Here is a 20,789-nt window from a genome sequence, read left to right as displayed (position 1 = left end):
AGCAGAGCACTCAACTCTCACGCCACGTCTGCCAGCCTGTTGTATCTAATTAAACAAATCCAGGTATACTCACCCTTATTTATTACCTCAGGTTTGCAGGAAGCATCCAGTTGCTGACTCCAAGGGGAAGTGGCTGTGGCCTATCTGGCTAGGACATAGGACAACAGACATAGCTACAGGCCTGTGGTCTGACAGCTCCTCGTGCGGTCTTCCTGGGTGTTGTCATGCTCACTGCCTTGCTTTAACCACCCTAAAGGTGACTCCAAAGCGGTAAGGTGATGCCAACGACACTGAGCCAGAGCCTCTCAAGGGCGGGGGCAACGCCAGGTTGGCAAGACCCTCCCGCTCCTGTATCAGGTTTTGTCGCTTTCTTCGCCAAGACTCAGCACTCAGAACTGAACACCTAGACCAAGCAGAGTGGGGTCCCTTGAGAGTGTCACTCAGTATTCTGGCTCCGACAATTTAGTGAGCAAGACAGAAGTCCTATCCTCAAAACTCAGAGGCTAGCACAGGGAGCCGCTTGGGGTGGCTACCTGCGATGCCTGAGCCACTTTTGCTCTTACACCTGCCCAGAGTCACAGCACTCCAGGTCTTTGGATGCCTAGCCCCAACCCCACTGATTTGCTGAGACGCCCATCTGTTTGCTGTAGGGTTGACACTATGGCAGTGTACATGCGCCCCTGTGGGGTGGGAATTGACGGGAGTCGCGGCAGCCTTGCCACTCTGACCAATGTCCAAGAGCATTGTAGGCTCCTGGGCCCCAAGAACTAGGCCCCGGCAGCTCTTGGTGATCCCTTCCCTGTGTTCCTGCTGCACAGAGCCTATCCTGGGCACAGTACATGCTCAGTCACACAGGCCAAGCACAGACTTGACGCACACTGCACACTGTTGTCATAGGCCAAAGTCCCTAACTTGGATTGCAGATACATCTGTTCTAATAGGCTCTGCAGGTTCCACAACCATTTTGCCTCTAGCTCTGCTTCTGGAGAAACCCAAAGTGCAAGAGGACCTGCTGGTCCTCTCAAGGATGAGACTGAGGCCTCCGAGGATGCGGTGCTGCCTCTGAGGGAAGGTAGGTGGCCACAGGTGGAGTCAGTCCCAGGTTCTGCTCATAAACATCGATCCCCAGCTCTTGCAGGCCAGCAGAGACCAAAATACCTCACCACGCCCTCAAAGAGCCAGAGGTAAGGCAAACACGAATAAATAAGCTTTTAATAAAGCAACAGGTGCCCTACAACTGTGAGCAGCCCGACCTGCTGGCTGCCCGGGGCAAGCGCAGACGTGGAGGAGGCCTCTCCCCACTGTAGCTGAGCAGACAGCTTTCCATGCGGGAGGACGCAGGTGGCCCCCGGGTTTGGAATAAACACATTTATTGCAGGAAGGGTGAGACGAGTGGCTCACCAGGCGAAGAGTGGCTTGCTGTCCTCCTTGGAGAGCTCACACAGGCAGTTCAGCAGTAGCAGGGAGTCACCCAGGAACTTGGGGGGCACAATGTCAATGACTAGCTTGCGCAGCGCAGCGGGGCTGCTGTGCAGCGGGTTGGCCCGCAAGTCTGGACGCTGCTTCAGGATGCCGTAGGTATTGATGAGAAACTCACTGAACACCGGGTGCACTTCGCGGCTGTAGCCCAGCTTCTCCAGCCGCGCCGTCAGGGTCAGATAGCGATGCGTCAACTCTCGCAGCTTCTTCTCATCCACGGAGCCGTCTAGGGACTTGATCGATGTCTGAGGGACACAGAGTAGTGGAGACAAGGGACCAGGTCAGAGAAGTCTCTGACCCTAGTGGAGGAAGGTGGGACAGGGCAGACTTGCGGGCTTAGAGGGGAAATGGATGCCCTAGGTCCCTTTCAGCACTTTAGAAGGATGAGCCCTTAGGGGGTTTGCACTTGGACCCACTTGAAGAGTCAGAGGGTCTTCAAGCACTTGTCAGCACCAGGATGTACCCCCAGTACCAGCCCTGACCTGGGCCAACAAAGACAGTGTACCTGCTTGATCTTCTCAGGGATGTTGGATACTGTGAAGCCATAGAGGCGTGTCACCCCTGGGAACACATAGGCCAGGATACGCCGGTCAAGCTGGAACGCGATCTCCCCAACGATGCGGCCATCCTTCTCCGCACCCGCAAAACTCTGGATTTCTGGGTGAGATAGGTGCCATCCTGACCATTTCAGGGTACCAAGGTACCTTTGCCCCCCATTGCCAGAGTAAATAAAAGTCTTTAAAGCTAAGATGTTTGGAGCCAGAGAGGGGACTATCTCCTCTTTCAGTCTCTGTCTCTCTCTCTCTCTCTGTCTCTCTGTCTCTCTCTGTCTCTCTCTGTCTCTCTCTCTCTCTCTCTCTCTCTCTCTCTCTCTCTCTCTCTCTCTCTCTCATTCTCTGTTCTCTGCATGTTTCCTGGGATTGGACCTGAGTACGTGGTTCCATTCTCTGCCTGAGATTGCAATGTGGACCTGAACACAGTGGGGTCCCTGGGAAGGATAGCGTCAGGGTCTCTGGGTCTATCCAGGTAGAATGGGGTGCTCCCTGTTGTTCTCAGATGCTATTCTGTTACCCCACCAACTCAGCCTTGTCTGAGGACCGTAGAGCATCACAGCCTGGCTCTGGAAAGGGCCAGATTCTAGGGGTCCACAAACATCGCCCTCAAAGACTGGCTGGTGTCTAAAGTTCAGTATCAACCCAATCTTGCCTATGTCTGTGGAGAGGATAATGGGCAGATAGAAGATTCTTTTCTTGGAACACTTGGATGGCTGACTCTTCACCCTGGCATCCCCTCCCCCCACAAAAAACAGCCCCCAAATAACCCCTCTGCCTGCAGCAGCCTCTGGTGTCATAGAAATCATTATTAAAAAATGTAGTATATATTTTTGAAACCTTACGCTCTTTGAGAAATGAACCTCTTCTGACTTTGAGAGAAAGCTCCGGTATCTACAGGATGTGTAACAACCTGTCACTCTGAGGGGGTCAGCTCTATGACCCCTCTCTGCCCAATTCCTACATGACAGAGCAGAGCAGCAAGGTAACTTGACCTGAGGGCCCCACCCCCATCCCATATGCTGCTCTCATTTAGAATCATCTCTCCTGAGCTTCACATGCCCATCCTGATGGAAGACATGGGACGGCATGCTCACACCTAGGCACCTTCCAGACCAGACCTGTGACACAGCCCTGACCGGGTGTCAGTTTGGTGAGGTCCTATGGATCCGACCCAGAGACTGCAACAGTAATGACCACATGGCTGAGGAAGCCTAGGACCCGCGCTCACCGCAGTAGCTCAGCATCCATACACAAGACACTGATAACCACACCGAGAAGTGGGCCCTGGACCCTGCTGCTGGTGCCTTGTGACCCTGAGCATTGTTGGTATGTCCACATCAGCCTGAGACCCTGAATGACCTGCTGATCTTACAGCCATGATGGAATGAAGGGGCAGGCCCAGAGCTAGCTCTGCCAATGCCCTTGGTCAAGCAGCTGCCCATCAGGGTCAGGTCCTAAGCCAGGGGCTGGGATACTCATTGACCAGGACAACATTGCCAAAAAGCATGTATACCTGTGAATACCGGTTCCTCTAGTAAGTGAAACAACCAGAGAGAAGCTTGGGTAGACAAGAGAAACAGGGACTCCAACCCAGGCTCACAGAATAGGGGACAGGGCAGATGAAGGTCCAGCCCATTCACTGCTCTGTATAGCAAGGTACTTGGAAGTAGGATCAGCTGGTATCTGGTACCCCCCCCCCTTGCAAGACCAGCCTCTCCCAAAGCTAGATAGTCTATGTACTTCCCAAGTGTGCTCTGGGGAGCTCGTCACTGCCAGTCAGTGCAGAGAGGCCAAGGGCGCACATCCTGGCCTCCTGCACAGACTCAAGCAGTAGGAGTCAACGACTTTGGGTTCATGGTACCTGCAGAGCTATACTCTCCCCACAGCCTGCTCTGGTTATGAAAACAACCAGAGGGCACAGACCAGGAAAGAGAGTGAACTTTGCTTTTCTCTGTGCCCTGGCTCAGTCTAGTCGGAAGAAGGGAGCTTTTTCAAAGAGAGTGATACTCCTGACAGGGAATGTCACATGCTTGGAAAAGCATGGCAGAGCAGCAAGCAGCCAGGCCAACAGCACGCCCCGTTTTCATTTCTTAACCTTGGAAGAGTTGACTCATCCAGATGAGAATCCTTTGAGGGAACCTCACTGTTGGGGGCTGTGGGACACCCCCCTCCCCCCGACCCTGATTCTCCTGTAAACAACTTGATATGCTTGCAGCTGCTCTGAGCAAAGCAATTTGTTTTCCTGTGTTTGCAGCTGCTCTGAGCACGAGACCCTCAGGAGTTCCTGATGGCAGGGGAGTGGTTTCTGGTGGGTTTGGCTGGGGCATGGCTATCAGTTAAGGATCCCTATATAAGCTGCCCTGGATCACAATAAAGGGGGCATTCTTGGGTCATTCAAGGATGACCCGTGTCACTGGGTGTCTGTGTATTTAAATCTCCAGCCTCTTTCTCGGCTCGTGAGCCATCCAATAGGGCAGGCGCTGCACTACAGGCATAGTATGGAAGTACACGAAGTACAGGCGGATGATACACCTCAGAATCTAGTACAGTAGAAGCTAGGGTCACCTGATTAATAAAGATTAAAAGTCCTTTATCAGAACATAATTCACATACTATAAGCTTTATCTCTTTAAAGCAGCCAATTCAATGGCCAATATTCCACAGAGCCACACAGCCATCACCACCATCACTTTCAGAAGTTTGCACGACTTCCCAAAGCAAACACTTTCCCTTCTCCAGCCCCTGCAAGACTCTGACTTAGGGATCTATCTAAGACGGGTGTGTCGCATTGGTGGAACTACACAGTGGGCAGCCTTCCGTGTCTGACATCACCCACTTGGCATACTGCTTTCAAAGTCCAGTCTTGTATACATCAGCGCTTCATTATTCCTTCTGGTGGTTGAAGACTATCCCATCGTATAAATAAGGCACCTTTATAGACCTGTTTATGAGTTGATGGGTGTTTGTATTGTTTCCCTCTTTGGGCTATTGTCAATGAGGCTGCTGTGGACACTCATGGGAAAGTTTCTGTGTGAACAGATGTTTCGGTTCTCTGAGTAAACACCTGGGAATGGGATTCCTGGGTCATGAGGTTTATGACCTTGTGAGGACCCTGGTGGCTGCCCGACTCTGCATTCCCATCAGTGCTCAAAGAAAATCCACACACGCTCCCCATCTTATACCACTGTTGCCCATCTGTGTCACTGCAGATGGGAACATGGATCTCCTTGTGGTTCTCACTGTGAGCATGGTTAACGGTGCATATTGGCCAGTTAGATATCTTCTTGGAAGAATTATCGGCCCCAGTCCTAGAGCTAGAGATTCTTCTGTCTCCAAGTCCTAAGTCAGTGATTCTCAACCTGTGGGTGGCAACCCCTTTGGGGTTGACCGGCCCTTTCATGGGGTCACATATCAGATAACCTACATATCAGATAGTTAAATCATGACTCCTAACAGTAGCAAAATTACAGTTATGAAGTAGTAATGAAATAATTGTATGGCTGGGGTCGCCATGGCATGAGGAACTGTATTAAAGGGTCACAGCATTAGGAAGCTGAAGACCACTGTCCTAAGTGATAACAGTACAGGAGGGTGCCACCACACCTGGAGCCTTCTCCTTTTTTAATTGGATTGTTTGGCTTTTTACTATCGAATGCAAGGGGTTTTTATTTTGCTTTTAGTTGATTTTTTTTTCATAAAGGTCTTACTCTGCAGCCCAGGCTGGCCTAGAAATCATATGTAGCCCAGGCAACCTTGGAACTCAAGGCAATCCTCCTGCCACAGCTCCCTATGACCTGGGATTGCCAAAGTGAGTCACCATATCCTGCAAGAGTTCTTATAAATTCTGGAACTATTTCCATACCAATATATGACTTACAAATAATTTCTACAGTGACTTTTCATTTTTTGATGTCCCTTATTAAAGCACAAGAGGTTTTCACTCAGAAAAAAAAGAGAGTTCAGTTTATCATGGTTGCATTAGATTTTGGTGTCATACCTAAAAATTCATCGTCAAATCTAAGGTAATGAAGACTTAACCCTGTGTCTAAGTTTTGTGGGTTTTAGAATTCTTAGCTCTCTTAGGCATTTTCATAGGCTTTGAGTTGATTTTTGTATATGATGTGAGGTATGGCCTAGCATCACGCTTTGCACACACACCCCATGTGCTGAGGACCATCCTCTCTCCACTTAACTGTCTTAGCAATGTTAGAACACCAGACTTTAAATGCATGAGCTTGAGCTGGGCTCACCCCTATGTTAAGTCTTGATTGGCATCATAGTGGATTTGAAATCAGAAAGTGTGAATCTTCTTTGTTCACTTTTTAAGTTGTTTTACCTGTCCTGGATCCCTTATAGGTCAATATAAATATAAGGTTCTGCTTGTAGGTCAATATAAATATAAGGTTCTGCTTGTCTTTCATAAAGAAACTGGATATTAAGTCTTCTAATCCACAAATTTTTAGTTAAGTTTTATGCCTTTCAATGTGTTTCTTTCTTAGTCATTTTGTACAGTTACAGAAGGTATTAAAACCCCAGGAATTGAGAACTGAGCTTGGAAGCTACCTCCTTGCTTCTTAGCTTTTCTAGTGCTAGAAGATGACATGCAGGTCACTGGGGGAGAAAAGCCATCAATCCTCTCACCTGGCAATGAAAATGCAACATTGCTGACCTGACCTGACAAGCAGGACATGTCCAGTGATGCAATAGTGGCATGGTTTCTATAGGAGTAACCAACCACTCTCTGACTGGATTTGAGACCTGCTCCACAGCTGGTTATATGTACACGCTACAGTCCTCAGCCTTTACATAGAGGATAGAAATGCGAACTTAGGACTTCCTGCTTACGCAGCAGACACTTTCCTGACTGAGTCGTCTTCCCAGCCCCTGCATGTCTCATGCTGGGGTCTATCTCTCTCCTCTGTATCCCACAAGCATTAATTACGCAGATGAAACATATTCTACCTAGAATTCTAGGACTCATTCCTAGACCTACCTAGAATTTCAAAATCTGCCTGTACATCAAGGAAAAACGTCAGTATAATTGATGCATCTCTAGCTAGAGATATTAGGGTAGAATAAAATACAAAAATAGCTGTGATCAAAAATTAGAAATGATACCACTCTAATGACACATAGGGGATAATAATATTAGGAATAACTTTACACAAAAAATAGCAACCTAGGTGAAACAGAACATGTCACCAGGAATATACAAATTACCAAATCTCATGCAAAAACAAATAGATAACTACAGAATATACTTACTCAGTAAAATGTAATTTGTAATTACAAAACATTCTTACAGAAACTGGAGGGCGGCACAGAAGTTAAGAGCACTTGTTCCTCTTTCAGAGGACTTGGGTTCGGTTTCCAGTACCCACATGGTGATTTCGTTATGATCTTTAATTCTAGTTCCAAGGAATCCTATTCCCTCTCCTGGCTGAACAGGCACTGTACATGTACTCAGTACACACAGATACATACAGGAAAAACATGAATACACATAAAATAAAATAAACAAATCTTTTTTTAAAAAAAAAAAGAAAAAGATCATTAGAAAAAAATTTCAATGCATTGGCAAAGAAGACCACTTCCTAAATATAACCCCAGTAGCACAGACACTGAGAGAAACAATTAATAAATGTGACCTCCTGAAACTGAAAAGCTTCTGTAAAGCAAATGACACAGTCAACAATACAAAACGACAGCCTACAGAATGGGAAAAGATCTTCACCAACCCCACATCAAACAGAGATCTGATCTCCAAAATATACAAAGAACTCAAGAAATTGGACATCAAAAGAATAAATAATCCAAAATAGAAACAGACCTAAACAGAGAACTCTCAACAGAGGAACCTAAAATGGCTGAAAGACACTTAAGGAAATGTTCAACATCCTTAGTAATCAGAAAAAAGCAAATCAAAATAGCTCTGAGATTCCATCTTTAACCTGTAAGAATGGCCAAGATCAAAAACACTGATGACAACTTATGCTGGAGAGGATGTGGGATAAAGGGAACACTTCTGCATTGCTGGTGGAAATGCAAGCTGGTACAACCCCTTTGGATGTCAGTGTGGTGATTTTTCAGAAAATTAGGAAACAGCCTTCCTCAAGACCCAGCAATACCACTTTTGGGTATATATCCAAAGGATGCTCAATCGTACCACAAGGACATGTGCTCAACTATGTTCACAGCAGCTTTGTTTGTCATAACCAGAACCCGGAAACAACCTAAATGCCCCTCTATCAAAGAATGGATAAGGAAAATGTGGTACATTTACACAATGGAGTACTACAGAGTAGAAAAAATAACGACATCTTGAAATTTGCAGGCAAATGGATGGGATTAGAAAACATCATTTTGAGTGGGGTAACCCAAACCCAGAAAGACAATTATCATATGTACTCACTCATAAGTGTTTTTTAACATAAAGCAAAGAAAACCAGCCTACAAATTACAATCCCAGAGAACCTAGACAACAATGAGGACCCCAAGATAGATAGATAGATAAACATGGATCTAATCTACATGGGAAATAATAAAGATAAGATCTCCTGAGTAAATTGGGAGCATGGGGACCATGGAGAGGGTTGAAGAGGAGGGGAGAGGCAGGGAGGAAATCTGAGAAAAATGTATGGCTCAATAAAATCAATAAAAAAAGAAATTTCAAGGCCAAGGTAGTTTCAGTGGTGAATTCTGACAAACATGTAAGAAATAGATAAAAATTGGGCAGTGGTTGCAAATACTTTAATCCCATTACTCGAGATGCAGAGGCAGGTGGATCTCTGAGTTGGAGGCCAGAGCAAGTTCCAAGACAGGGCTACACAGAGAAACCCTGTCTTGAAAAAAACAAGGGGGAAAGAATAAAGAAAGAAAGAAGACAAACAAGACATAAATTCTTCCAACAAAATAAGAAGACAGTAACATTGTCTATCTCATTCTTTGGGACCAACAATTTATACCAAATCAGAAAACTATATTACAAGAAAATTGAAGAATGATATCTCACGTGAATAGCATATAATCTTAAAAAATTTAGCAAGTGGAATTCAACAAGGTGAAAAAGTAAAGTATATCAACATCAAATGAGGTTTATCTCAAGAATGCAAGGTTAGTTTAACATTAAAAAAAAATTAGTCAGTATGGTTTACCATAAGCAAGGGTATGAATGGGATCTCCAAAGGTCCATATGCCAAGTTTTGGCTTAAGGGTGGGTACTATGGGCCTTTAAAGGAGTAGAGCCTGGTGGTAGGTCCTTAGCTCACTGAGTGTGTGCCCTCACACGGCACTGTGGGACCTGAGATCCCTGTCCTTCTCCCCACTTCTCACCTGCGCCCCCTCACCAGAATTACAACTACAGGGGGCACCTTGATCTTCGACTTGAGTCTCCCAAACCATGAGCCAAAACAACGCTGTCTTCATAAGTAGCTTGCTTCCAGTGTTCCCTCACAGTGAGGAAAAGTTAAAATATCTTAATGCATCACAAAAAAAATATTCATCTCAATAGATGCTGAAAAAGTATTTAACAAAATTCTACCACCTGCTTGTGATAAATCAGCAAACTAGAAACCAAAGGGGATTTCTTTCACTGAGTAAGAGACATCTACAAGAACCTTAATTGGTGTCAAACTTCATAGTTAACACATGAAATTTCCCTAACTAGAAAAAGTCGAAGATGGCATTGTCTTCATTCCCATGCCACATTGCTTTACAGACCTCGCCAGGGTAATAGAATAAGAAAAAGAAATTAAAGGCAGAGTTAGAAATAAAACAATGAGCTTGTCTTCCTTCACAAGTGACATAATCGGGCAGGATATATAGTTCAGGAGTAAATAGGGCGCTTACCTAGCATGCTGGGGAACCTTGGTTCAGTCCCTGTACTGCAAACATCATCAACAACAACAAACAACACAGAAGGAATCTATCAAAATAGTTGCTAGTTTGGTAAGTATTTAGAACACAAATTGTATTTATCAGTGTTCTCCAGAGAAATAGAACAGTGTGTGTGTGTGTGTGTGTGTGTGTGTGTGTGTGTGTGTGCGCGCGCGCGTGTGCGCACATTTACACACTCACGTTTGGAGGGATTCATTATAAGGGATTCACAGGCTTATGAAACACCATAGATCTTGAGAGCTGCAGTTGGCAAATGGAAAGTCAGAAGACCTGATGATACAGATAAAATTCCTATCCAAAGGCTAGTGTCATAGAGCCCAAAAGAACTGATATTTCAGGTCCAGGTCTGAAAGCAGAATTATCAGGGAATCTCTTCAAGGCCTTCAACTAATTCAAAGACTACCCACAGTGAAGATCTCGGAGATTCATTTTTTCTAGTCTACCAATTTCAATATTAATCTTATAAAAAAAATCTTTACTAGCATACCCAGAATAATGAATGGCTAAATGACTAGGTGCCCTAGCCCAAGAGGCTGCTATATGACACATAAATTAACTATCACAGAGGTCAATATACAGGTGTATAGTAACTATCTATAGGAATATATAGAGGTATTTGCATGTGTAAGAAATATAAAATGTTAATAAAATTTATGGCCAGTAGATGATAGTGCACACCTTTAATCCCAGCACTTGGGATGCAAAGGCAGGCGGCTCTCTGTGAGTTTAAGATCAATCTGGTCTATATAGTGAGTTCCAGGACAGTTGGAGATGCTTAGAAAGACTTTTGTCTCAAAAGCAAACAAATGAATAAATAAACAACATTTACATACCTCAATTAATATAAACATACAGTGTGCATTTAAAATTCAAGTGACCAACTCTGAAATCATAAATACAAGTAAAATTATACAGAATGAGTAGGTTGTGTTTATATATTTAGGAACACACACACATATGTATCAACAACTAAAGAAAAAGAAGCCATCATGAATTTGAGAGAAGGGGTACAGGGAGAGGTTGGACAGAGAAAAGAGAAGGGGAAATCACCCACTCATATTCAAAAATTATTAAAAAATAAAAACTAAAATATGTCAATTTCTCAAAGGTGCTGTTTGTCTAAAAATTAATTGGTCTAGCAATCCAAGATCCTTCCAGCCAAGACAGCATCAGACTTTCTTTTGTAAACATGGCCAGTCTGATTCTAAAGAGGGTGCAGAAGCATGAAGGTGCTGGAACACCCAGGACGACTTGATTTGTGATTTTACGTAAAGCCACCAGTGCAAGTGGGTCTACACAGACGGATGCATTGAGCCACATAAGAGTCCAAAAGTAGACTCACATGCAGGAAGAGGATCAGTTTTTGACAAGGTGCAGTCAAAAGTAGTAGTTCCATGAGGAAGAGCCATCTTTTCAAGGATTGGTATTGGAAGTAGCTTCTACATGCAAACCTCATACCACAGACCAAAAAAAAAAAAAAATTAAAAAAAACAAACAAAAAACATAAAGCTTGTAACTCGTAAGAAACCTAAATCCACAACCTAAAGCTATAAAACTTCCAAAAGAATAAAGAGAATCTATAACCTCGGGTTTAACAAGGACTTCTGAAATTGAACACCGAAAGTACGAACTGCAAAAGAAAACTATCAGGCAGTTGACATGACTGTGTTCAGTAGTTTCATCCTTCCCCTAACGAACCAGTAAACAGTGGAGAACACGCAGACTGGGCGACAACCCCCAAAAGGTCTTATATCCAGAATCGCATGCACGGCTTTTGCAACTAAATATGAGGAAAAGCAACTCCATTTTTTCCCAAAAGGCCAGGACAGACAGACATAACCCTGGACCCTGGCCCTCCCTGGCTTTCCTCCCTGCTCATCACCACTGGAGAAGCTAGCCTCAGCCAAGTCTCCTGAACATCGTTTTCCCCACCCAGGGCCACATGTGTGTACCATACCATTGAGGTAATAGGTCCGCCTGCTCCTATCCCCAGTGGGCAGGTTACTCTCGGAGAAGCACACCTTCTTAGGCCGCGCGATTTCCCTGGGCTCGAGCAGGGTTTTGTCAGCCAGGGAATCCTGCAAGGGGCTCAGGAGTGGCGAGAGCTTCCTGTCGGCAATGCGTGTGTGCAGTTCTGGAGGACTGAGGAAGGTCTTGAAAGGCAGCTGAGAGGAGGTGGCACAGCCCGGGGAGGCCTCGTCCTCACTGGAGAGTGGGGCGTGTGAGCACAGCAGGTCCTCTAGGGAAGATGTCTGTAGCTGAGAGGGTGTGTCAGGGACACTGGCAAACCTTCCAAAATCTGGACCTGGGGAGGAGAAGAAGAGGGCGGTAAGTCAGACTGGAGGTACTGAGGCATGGGAAGCACAGAGATGCGGATGGAAATGCTCGCTCCCAACCCGGAGCTCTGGCGCCTTAGCACTTCACCCGAGCTCAACAGCAAGCACGCGGGCCTTCCTGTGCTCACAACCAACCACACTCACGGGAGTGACGCCTGCGTGGTTTTTAAATCCATCACAAATGGTCTCATCCTACTAGTTTTCCTGTAACGTAAAATTTATCCATACCCAGCCACTTGTGGACCACCTGGTTCCTCTGCTTCCTGGCCCAACGACTTTTTCATCCCTTTCTAGTCTAAAAGCAAAGCTGTGGTTAGGGTTGGTGGCTCAGAGGTAGGGCACTTGTTTAACTGGGCTAGGCTCTGAGTTCAAAGCTCAGTACTTGAAAACAAACGGCAAAGCTGTGGTCAGCTTCTCGGAATGTGCCCCCTGGCTCTCGGCGAACCCTTCTGCGGCCAGGCCTGAGCGCAGGTGCGTGCAATTGGACTGCTCTTTCCTGTTTCCCACAGGCCTCCTCAGTCTGCTCTTTGACTTGGGAAGTTCTCGTCTAACCAGGGCTTGTTCTCTTAGCGAGAAAGCAAGCGTACTTGAGAAAGTGTTTTTAAGAGCCTATCAAAAGTTCTATCTTAAAATGTACACATGCAGGAACCAACTGCTCTGTCCCAAAGGTGTTTTCTAAGAAGCTAACACAACTACTTGCCAGCAAGATACTGCACCTCCTGTCTGCCCTGTGAGACCCCTTGGTCCTTGAAGGCCTCACAGCCCCTACCCAGACACTCCGCAAAGCACCAAAGAGCCTTAGGGACAGTTGGACCCCACTAGAAACGTTGGCAGGGGAGCTTCTCTTAGAAATTGATGTCAAAGGGCTCCGTAAGAAGCAGAAAACCGCGTCGGGCTGTAGTGGTGCACACCTTTAATCCCAGCACTCGGGAGGCAGAGGCAGGCAGATCTCTGTGAGTTTGAGACCAGCCTGGTTACTGAGTTCCAGGATTACAGAGAAACACTGTCTCAGAAAGAAGAAGAAGAGGAGGAGGAGAAGAAAACAAGAAAACCACAGTGGGATAATAAACAAAACTCTAAAAATTCTGAGAAAAGGATCTCTTCAACATTAATTCCGGGAACTGCATTTCACATGTGGGAAGTACGAAACTATTTCCCTGTCTCATACCCTTGGGACCCAGTCAGGTAGCACAAGGTTTGTCAGTCTCCAGCAGTGGTCAGCAACAATGAGTCATAGGGGTTAGTACCTCCACAGTCACCACAATGCATAGGGTCACAAATTTCACGCATTCACTGCAGGACATCACACGCGACCCAGTTGCATGAGCACTGTCCTGCCAACAAACGTTCTGTTCTCTTAGCCACTTGTCAGCAGCAACGTCTCCATCCCAACTCCAGCTCCCACGGAGGATCCCCTGTCTAGCCAAGCTCCCTCTTCAAGGCTCCACTTGGGACTCAGTGATGGAGATGTGGTGAAGGGCTCCTCGAACCCTCTAGGCTTTGTGCCTACCAGACCCCCGTGTGCTCCAAAATGCCTTTCCAGTGCTGGCTGGGCTCAGAGGACAGAGGCAGACATCCAAAGTGGACCCGAAGAAGTCACTACGCCAAACACAGGTCCTCAAAGTCTCCCTTTTGACAGGTTCATCGCTAAGTTCCAAGACACCCCGCACAAGTGGGTTATGGCCTGGCCAACTCCAAAGTTTGCAGCAGGCTATTTGTTTCCCTAAGGACTTGGGGAGTTGGAACATATCTCTAGCCTCCCACTCTGGCTAAGTGGTATGAACAGCAATCACTTCCTTAAGGAAGCCGAACCTACACTACAGTACCAATCACTACAGTTCCCAGGCATCAGTGATGGGGGTCCTCTGTCCACTGCCCACCATTCCAACCAAAGTCCCAGGTCACATATGCCAAACACACTCCAAATCCCACGACTATGTGTGAAAAGAGAATTTTTTTGTTTTTACCAAACCTTTTAAAACACAACCAACTACATTTAGCAGAAACTGATCACCAGCTCCACATATGCTTTTCCCTCCTATCTGTTAAAAAAAAAGGCACAGATTTAAATTGATATATTTGGTGAATAGATGGTTGCCAGTCTTTACCACTCTGATAGCAGAGTCTCCTTCCGGGGTGGGAGCTGCACCCTGCTCCTGGAGCCAGGCTCAATCAAGGGACTCTGTAAACCTATGGCAAATGAATGGATGAGGCACAGCTCAGCTCGACCAACGGGCACACCTGTCTCACGGCAAGACAAGAATATGGCACCAGTTGCCACAAAGCAGAGAAAAGAAACACATCAAGCAGGATAAAAACACCCAGTCAAGCCCAGCAAGACGGAAATGACTGCAGCAGGCCTGGAACCACGCATTCACACCCTGCCTGTTTCAATCCAGGTTACAGTGCTTTGAGAAGACATGACCAGTGGGCATATCCACCAGCTGACATGTCCGCTCCACCATTCAGGTGTGGACTGAGCCCCTGAGAGAAAGGCTTTCCCTGGGACATTCCACGCAACAGGCTACTTGACCCGAGAGGTTGGAAGGTACCCCGTGAGCAGGGCCTCTCTAAACCCTACAACCCTTCACAGGTGGAGCTGCCCCGTCCTGGCAAGGCCTGCACCTCACCTCCATTCCCGGGGGAGCAGGCCTCAGGGTAGGTAGGGGTCTTGGGAAAGAGCAGGTCCCGGCTCCCTCGGCCACAGCTCTCTTGGCAGCTCTCACTGAGCAGTCGCTTCAGCATCTGGTTCTCCTTCAGGAGGCGCACCTGCTTCTTCAGGTCTGCGTTCTCACTCATGAGCCTGTTCATCAACTCGCTGCCCTCTGCCATAGTGTCCTAGAGTGTTCACATGTGGGCCTGTGGCCCCATGGAGATGGAAATACAGAGTCCGCAGACCCCACAGAAACAACCGAAGACCACGGAGTTCCACGCTGCCTGGCCTTCCACAGCCTTGTGATGTCGCTACCCTTAAAGAGACAGCGCCACAAGGCCAGCACCCTTCTTCCTCTGGTCCTCAGTCACTTCCCCAGACAATACCAACCTGGGCGTGGTGATACACTCAGGAACCAGATACATACGGGGTATATAGGCAAGCACTTCAAATCACAGAGGGATTGAGGGTGTCAATAACACAGACAGGGTCTATGGAACATGAAGACAAGAGAAGGACCTCCCAAAAGGCAGCCTAGACAGGGAGGACGGCATGTACCAAGACCCCCAAGGCTAGACCTCGATAGCACCTTCCAGAAGAAGCCAGAACAGGCTATGGGAGGGTCATGTTGTCCACACTATGAGAAGTCTACAGGCCACAGTGGAGACTTGGCTGTCATCTCAGTGACATGTGCCAATGAGATTACCCTGTCATTCCCTGACTCCATGGGATCACAGGCCAGTGGCGCTCACAGAACATACAGGGCATATGACATGCTGGTTTTGAGTCACTCTCGGAACCTATATAAGAAATAAAATGGCCATGAGAGCAGAGGAGATGACTGGCCTGGGGCAGGACCCCACGGTTGCCCCACAGCCCCAGGGAGGTTCCAGGGGAGCCCTGGCAGGGCTGGAGGCAGAGGCCACTTACTGATCACGTTATCACATTTCCCTCACAAAAAGGCTGAAGGCAACACATTGGAGTCCATCACATACACCGAGCACTGAGTGTCTGTCTCCATGACAACTACTCAACAAAGTAGGGATGAGGACCGGAGATCACAAGACTGGCGGTTAACGTAACTGTCTAGAAACTGTCTAACGTAACTGTCACCCAGGTACCTGTTTTTCCTACTGTATGGAGAAAAAAAAAACCTCTATTTTTGAATCTGGCCACTCAGAGACACCAGTGGCTGCTGACTGATCCTCCATGATGAGGATATACACATGTGGCCATCAGAGGACAACTTCCAAGAGCCAGTTGTACTGCCCGCCTGTACTGCGTGTACTACAGTACCACTCCTGTATAGCGGCGCCTGCACTACAGGACCATTGCGAGCCAGGCAAGGGCCTGGAGATTTAAACACACAAAGACACACAGACAGAGACACGGGTCATCCTTGAAACATTGCCCCCTTTATTGTGTCCAGGGGCAGCTTATATAGAGATCCCTAACTGATAGCCACACCCCAACCAAACCCACCAGAAATCACTCCCCTGCCATCAGGAACTCCTAAGGGTCTCGTGCTCAGAGCAGCTGCAAGCATAACACGTTGTTTACAAGCAATTCAGTTTGTAATTCACAGCTCCCAACAGTCAGTTGTTCTCTCTGTATCCTGTGGGTTCTGGGGATCAAACTTAGGACCTTATGGGGTCATGAGGTTGGCAGCAGCTGCCTTTACCCAGAGGTAATGTCTTCATCTGATTTTATATTATACTATCAAGTTACAAAATGAGTTGCCAAGGGTCCCAACTCTGGGGTATTTATGTTAAATTATTTAAATTATTAATTTGATTCTTTTCTTAAATGTTTCTTAGAACCTTGCAGTAAAACTATAGACCTAGATTTATTCTGGGGATATTTTAAACTTATAATTCAATCTTTAAAATGTTTCTAGGAAGCCAGATTCCAGTCCTTGGGAAGCAGAGGCAGGAGAATCTCTCTAAGTTTGGGGCCTGGTCTACATAGCAAGCTCCAGGACAGCGAGCAGGGTACTGGGAACTATGAAACCAAAGGGGACAGGCTTGGAGTGCGATGTGGGGGCAAGGTTGAGCAAGCACCACCTTGGGAAAGCAAGGTGGGCAAAGACTTACCACCTCTAGGATCTGTGGCGATAAGCCTGTGGTTCTCAACCTTCCTAATACTAGGACCCTTTAACACAGTTCCTCCTGCTGTGGTGTAAGTATCTGATATGCAGCCCCCAAACGGGTCTCGATCCACAGGTTGAGAACCATTGTGCTAAGCCCTTTGTTATTTATGATAGAAGTTGTTTCTTTTTATTTATCAGACCAGAACTGGGTTGATCTTCTCAGAGCCCTAACCTTCAGATTGATCCATGTTTTAGTGCATCTGACGTTTTGCTCACTTTATTATTTCCTCCTTTACATTCAGTCTGGCTTCCTGCAGTAGCTGTTAAGCTCAAAGATGTGAAATCCTTATTCACTGCATGCCTTACTACATCCTGCACATTCCGGTGTCATCTTACGTTTCATTCAGCTTGAATTTCTCCTGTGCTCGCATCATTGTCTTTAAAGACCAGCTTCAGTCTCAAATGGCTGAGAAATACTTTTAAAGATGTTCAATATCCTTCGCCATCAGGGCAATGTAAACCAAAATGGCTCTGAGATTCCATCTTACATCTGTCAGGACGGCTAAGATCAAAAACACTAATGACAGCTTATGCTGGAGAGGATGTAGAGCAAGGGGAATACTCCTTTATTACTGATGGGAGGGCAAACGTGTGTAGCCACTTTGGAAGTCAATATGGCAGTGTCTCCAAAAATTGGGAATTTTTATACCTAAGACTCAACAGTACCACTCTTTGGCATATACCCAAAGTGTGCCCAATCATATCACAAGAACACTTGCTCAACTATGTTCATAGCAGCTTTATTCATAAAAGCTGGAACCTGAGCACAACCTAGATGTCCCTTAACTGAAGAATGAATAAGAAAGTGTACATTTACACAATGGAATATTACTCAGCTGTTTAAAAAAAATGACACCTAGCCGGGCAGTGGTGGTGTGTGCCTTTAATTCCAGCACTCAGGAAGCAGAGGCGGGCAAATCTCTGTGAGTTCAAGGTCATCCTGGTCTACAAGGGCTAGTTCAGGACAAGCTCCAAAGCTTCAGAGAAACCCTGTCTCAAAAAACCAAAAAAAAAAAAAAAAAAGAAAGGAAAGAAGGAAGGAAGGAAGGAAGGAAAGAATGGAACTAGAAAAGATCATCTGAGTGGGAGTAACCCAGACCCAGACAAGCATGCTGCGTACTCACTTAGCTGTAAAGGATAACCATGCTACAGTCCACAGATCCAGAGAAGTCAGGTAACAAGGAGGACTCAAGGAGGAATACTTGGATCTCCCTGGGAAGGGGAAGGTATTGGGAGCAGTCTGGGGGCGGCTTGAAGGTAGGCTCATTACTCCACAGAGCATTTCCTCTTATCAAGGAATTCACTTTACAGCCAAAGTCTGGCAGGAACCATGGAGGTGCTGCCTGTTGGCTGACAGGCATGCTCTCCATTAGGCAAACTTGAAAAACTAAAAAACTCGGCACTTTTAAAGGTGACCACACCGAAGACTAAGGAGCCAGGAGCCAGGAGCTCCATCTTTCTCAGTGGTGAATCTTCTCTGCTCTTTTACTTCTGCCAGGCCAGTTTGAGGCCAGAACAACGTGCCTTCTTTGTACCTTTGCACTATGTTTTATAATTTTAATTATGTACGGACACACAGAGGAGAAAGGGGGCGGATTTGAATTCAAGCAGCGCCACACTTTATGTCATCACTACAGGTGTTCAAGTGTGAAGAAAACCAACTTTGAAACGGTGAAATTTGTGACTCATCAAGTTATTTCTGCTTTAGTACATATGAGATAATATGCGCTGTTACTGATGCTTTTTAAAAGCAATTGTGTAAGTTCTAAAACTCATGATAAACTGTCTTCAGAGACCAGTTGCCTACCTCAGGGGCTATTTTTCTTTTGTTCTGTATAAGGTGGCTGACCTTCCCTGTTTCCACCAGCCAAATCCTCCTAGCTCAGGAGCTACGGCTAAGCAGTTATTTCTTCTGAGTGTTTTTTTTGTTTTGTTTTTGTTTTTCGAGACAGGGTTTTTCTATAGCTTTGAAGCCTGTCCTGGAACTAGCTCTTACAGACCAGGCTGGCTTCGAACTCACAGAGATCCACCTGCCTCTGCCTCCCGAGTGCTGGGATTAAAGGTGTGTGCCACCACCACCCAGCTCTTCTGAGTATTTTTTAGTTCTTAAATTCTATTGCTTGTATTTGATGAGGGATGGCAGTGACATTTCATAGTTTCAAATGTCCCTGCTGCTCTGAGAAGTGTAGATCCTAGTGAAAATTACATAGTCATAGGATGAATGAGGCTTTGTTCTTCCTTTTTTTTTTTTTAAAAGAAGCCGTGGTATCACTGGGTCTGCATATCCTAAAGTATCCTGCTTTGTGGACGTCCAGACTGAATGCAGCAGCATCCATGTACCTAGCACATTTAACAGTCTGGCTCTCACTGCTTGCTGTATTTTGCATTAGTTAAGACAGGAAGTTGGTAGCTCAGTCAGAAGGGGAAGGGAGAATCTACTGTTAGGTACATCTGAACTGAGTGCCGTGTTCACCTGGGTCAGATTTGGGAAATACAGCCTCTGTACATAAAATTGAAAAATCAGTTAGCTATCACATAGTAGACAGTTGTTGAATTGCTAAAAAAAAATTATGAATACCTTTTTTTATAGATAAACAGAGACTTTCATAGCGACCACTGACCAAGAGCTAACGTTTTCACTCTACTGCGCTGCGGGACCGCCAGGCGGCTGCACTGTGTCAAGGCGACTGCGGTTTCCCACCCGGGACTCGTCAGACGCCAGAAGGCTGTTTGGGAGCTGTACACTTGATCAGGTTGTTAACTTTGTCTGATTTATTTCTTCTGAGAACCTTTAAATAAAAACATCTTAAACTTTAAAAAAAATAGTAGTTTATACTACAGGTACACAGAAATACTAACTGTATAAAACACAGAGATGAAATAAAATTGAGGTAATAATAAATCAAGTTGAAAGTTGGGTGTAGGGGCTGGAGAGATGGCTCAGAGGTTAAGAAAACTGACTGCTGTTCCAGAGGTCCTGAGTTCAATTCCCAGCAACCACATGGTGACTCACACCCATCTATAATGAGATCTGGTGCCCAGAATACTATAGACTATATATAAATAAATAAATTTAAAAAAAAAAAAGAAAGTTGGGTGTAGTGGCACAAGCTTTTAATGAATGCACTGGGTAGGCAGGGGTAGGTGGGTCTCTGTGAGTCTGAAGTTAGCCTAATCTACAGAGTGAGTTCCTGGACAACCAGAGCTACAGAGTGAAGGAAGCGAAGTCAAGAAGGGAGGGAAAAGATAATAAATCGACTATATATTACCATATAGTTGTACTTGCTAAAATAAATTAGAGAATAAAAAATCAGCATACAGCAAAAATTTATTTAAAACAGAAAAGAACAACGACTTTGTCAGAAGCAGCTCCCATCACGTCCTTCAGCAGGGCATGTAGCACATGCCTGTAATCCCAGCACTCAGGAGACAGAGGCAGGGCTGCGCCCTCAAGCTTGAGGTCACTCTGGACTACATGGCGAATATCATGTCACAGTAAGTACCACACAGGACTTTCATGAGGGAATAACAGTCAACATTTTCTCCTAAAGGACACACAGGAAAGAGTGTGGAGGTTCCCGCCACAGGAAACACGGAGACTCTACAACCATTCCACAGGGAAAGCTGAAGTTGTTCCTTGAAGCTAAAACTTCAAGAATCTTCAAGGACTTCTGGACTGTAATCTGGGGAGTGTCCCCCACCAACTCTCTAAACTGGGGCTG

The 20,789-nt window shown here is 46.0% G+C and overlaps 1 protein-coding gene and 1 long non-coding RNA gene across 3 annotated transcripts; one reads left to right on the top strand and one right to left on the bottom strand.

Annotated features, from left to right (window-relative positions):
- The first annotated feature begins 848 nt into the window (after window positions 1–848).
- LOC148119172 (uncharacterized) lies at window positions 849–2,227 on the top strand. Its single transcript, XR_015735411.1, has 2 exons — window positions 849–1,072; window positions 2,002–2,227. It is a non-coding gene; the product is annotated as an uncharacterized LOC148119172 (long non-coding RNA).
- On the bottom strand, window positions 1,203–15,208 carry Spatc1l (spermatogenesis and centriole associated 1 like). Of its 2 annotated transcripts, XM_087897839.1 has the most exons (4): window positions 14,896–15,208; window positions 11,887–12,234; window positions 1,985–2,136; window positions 1,203–1,724 (listed from the first exon to the last, which is right to left on the bottom strand). In XM_087897839.1, exons 1-4 carry the CDS (start codon window positions 15,095–15,097, stop codon window positions 1,398–1,400), a joined length of 1,029 nt encoding a protein of 342 aa, XP_087753965.1. In that variant the 5' UTR covers window positions 15,098–15,208; the 3' UTR covers window positions 1,203–1,397. The 2 variants fall into 2 exon arrangements, with proteins under 2 accessions (XP_087753965.1, XP_087753966.1); XM_087897840.1 differs by lacking the exon at window positions 1,203–1,724 and having other exon boundaries at window positions 2,035–2,136; window positions 11,951–12,234.
- Window positions 15,209–20,789: the final 5,581 nt, after the last annotated feature.

This window comes from Myodes glareolus, chromosome 18 (assembly GCF_982192425.1).
Source record: "Myodes glareolus chromosome 18, mMyoGla1.1, whole genome shotgun sequence".
Lineage (NCBI taxonomy): Eukaryota > Metazoa > Chordata > Mammalia > Rodentia > Cricetidae > Myodes > Myodes glareolus.
This window is presented reverse-complemented; position numbering and strand designations above follow the sequence as displayed.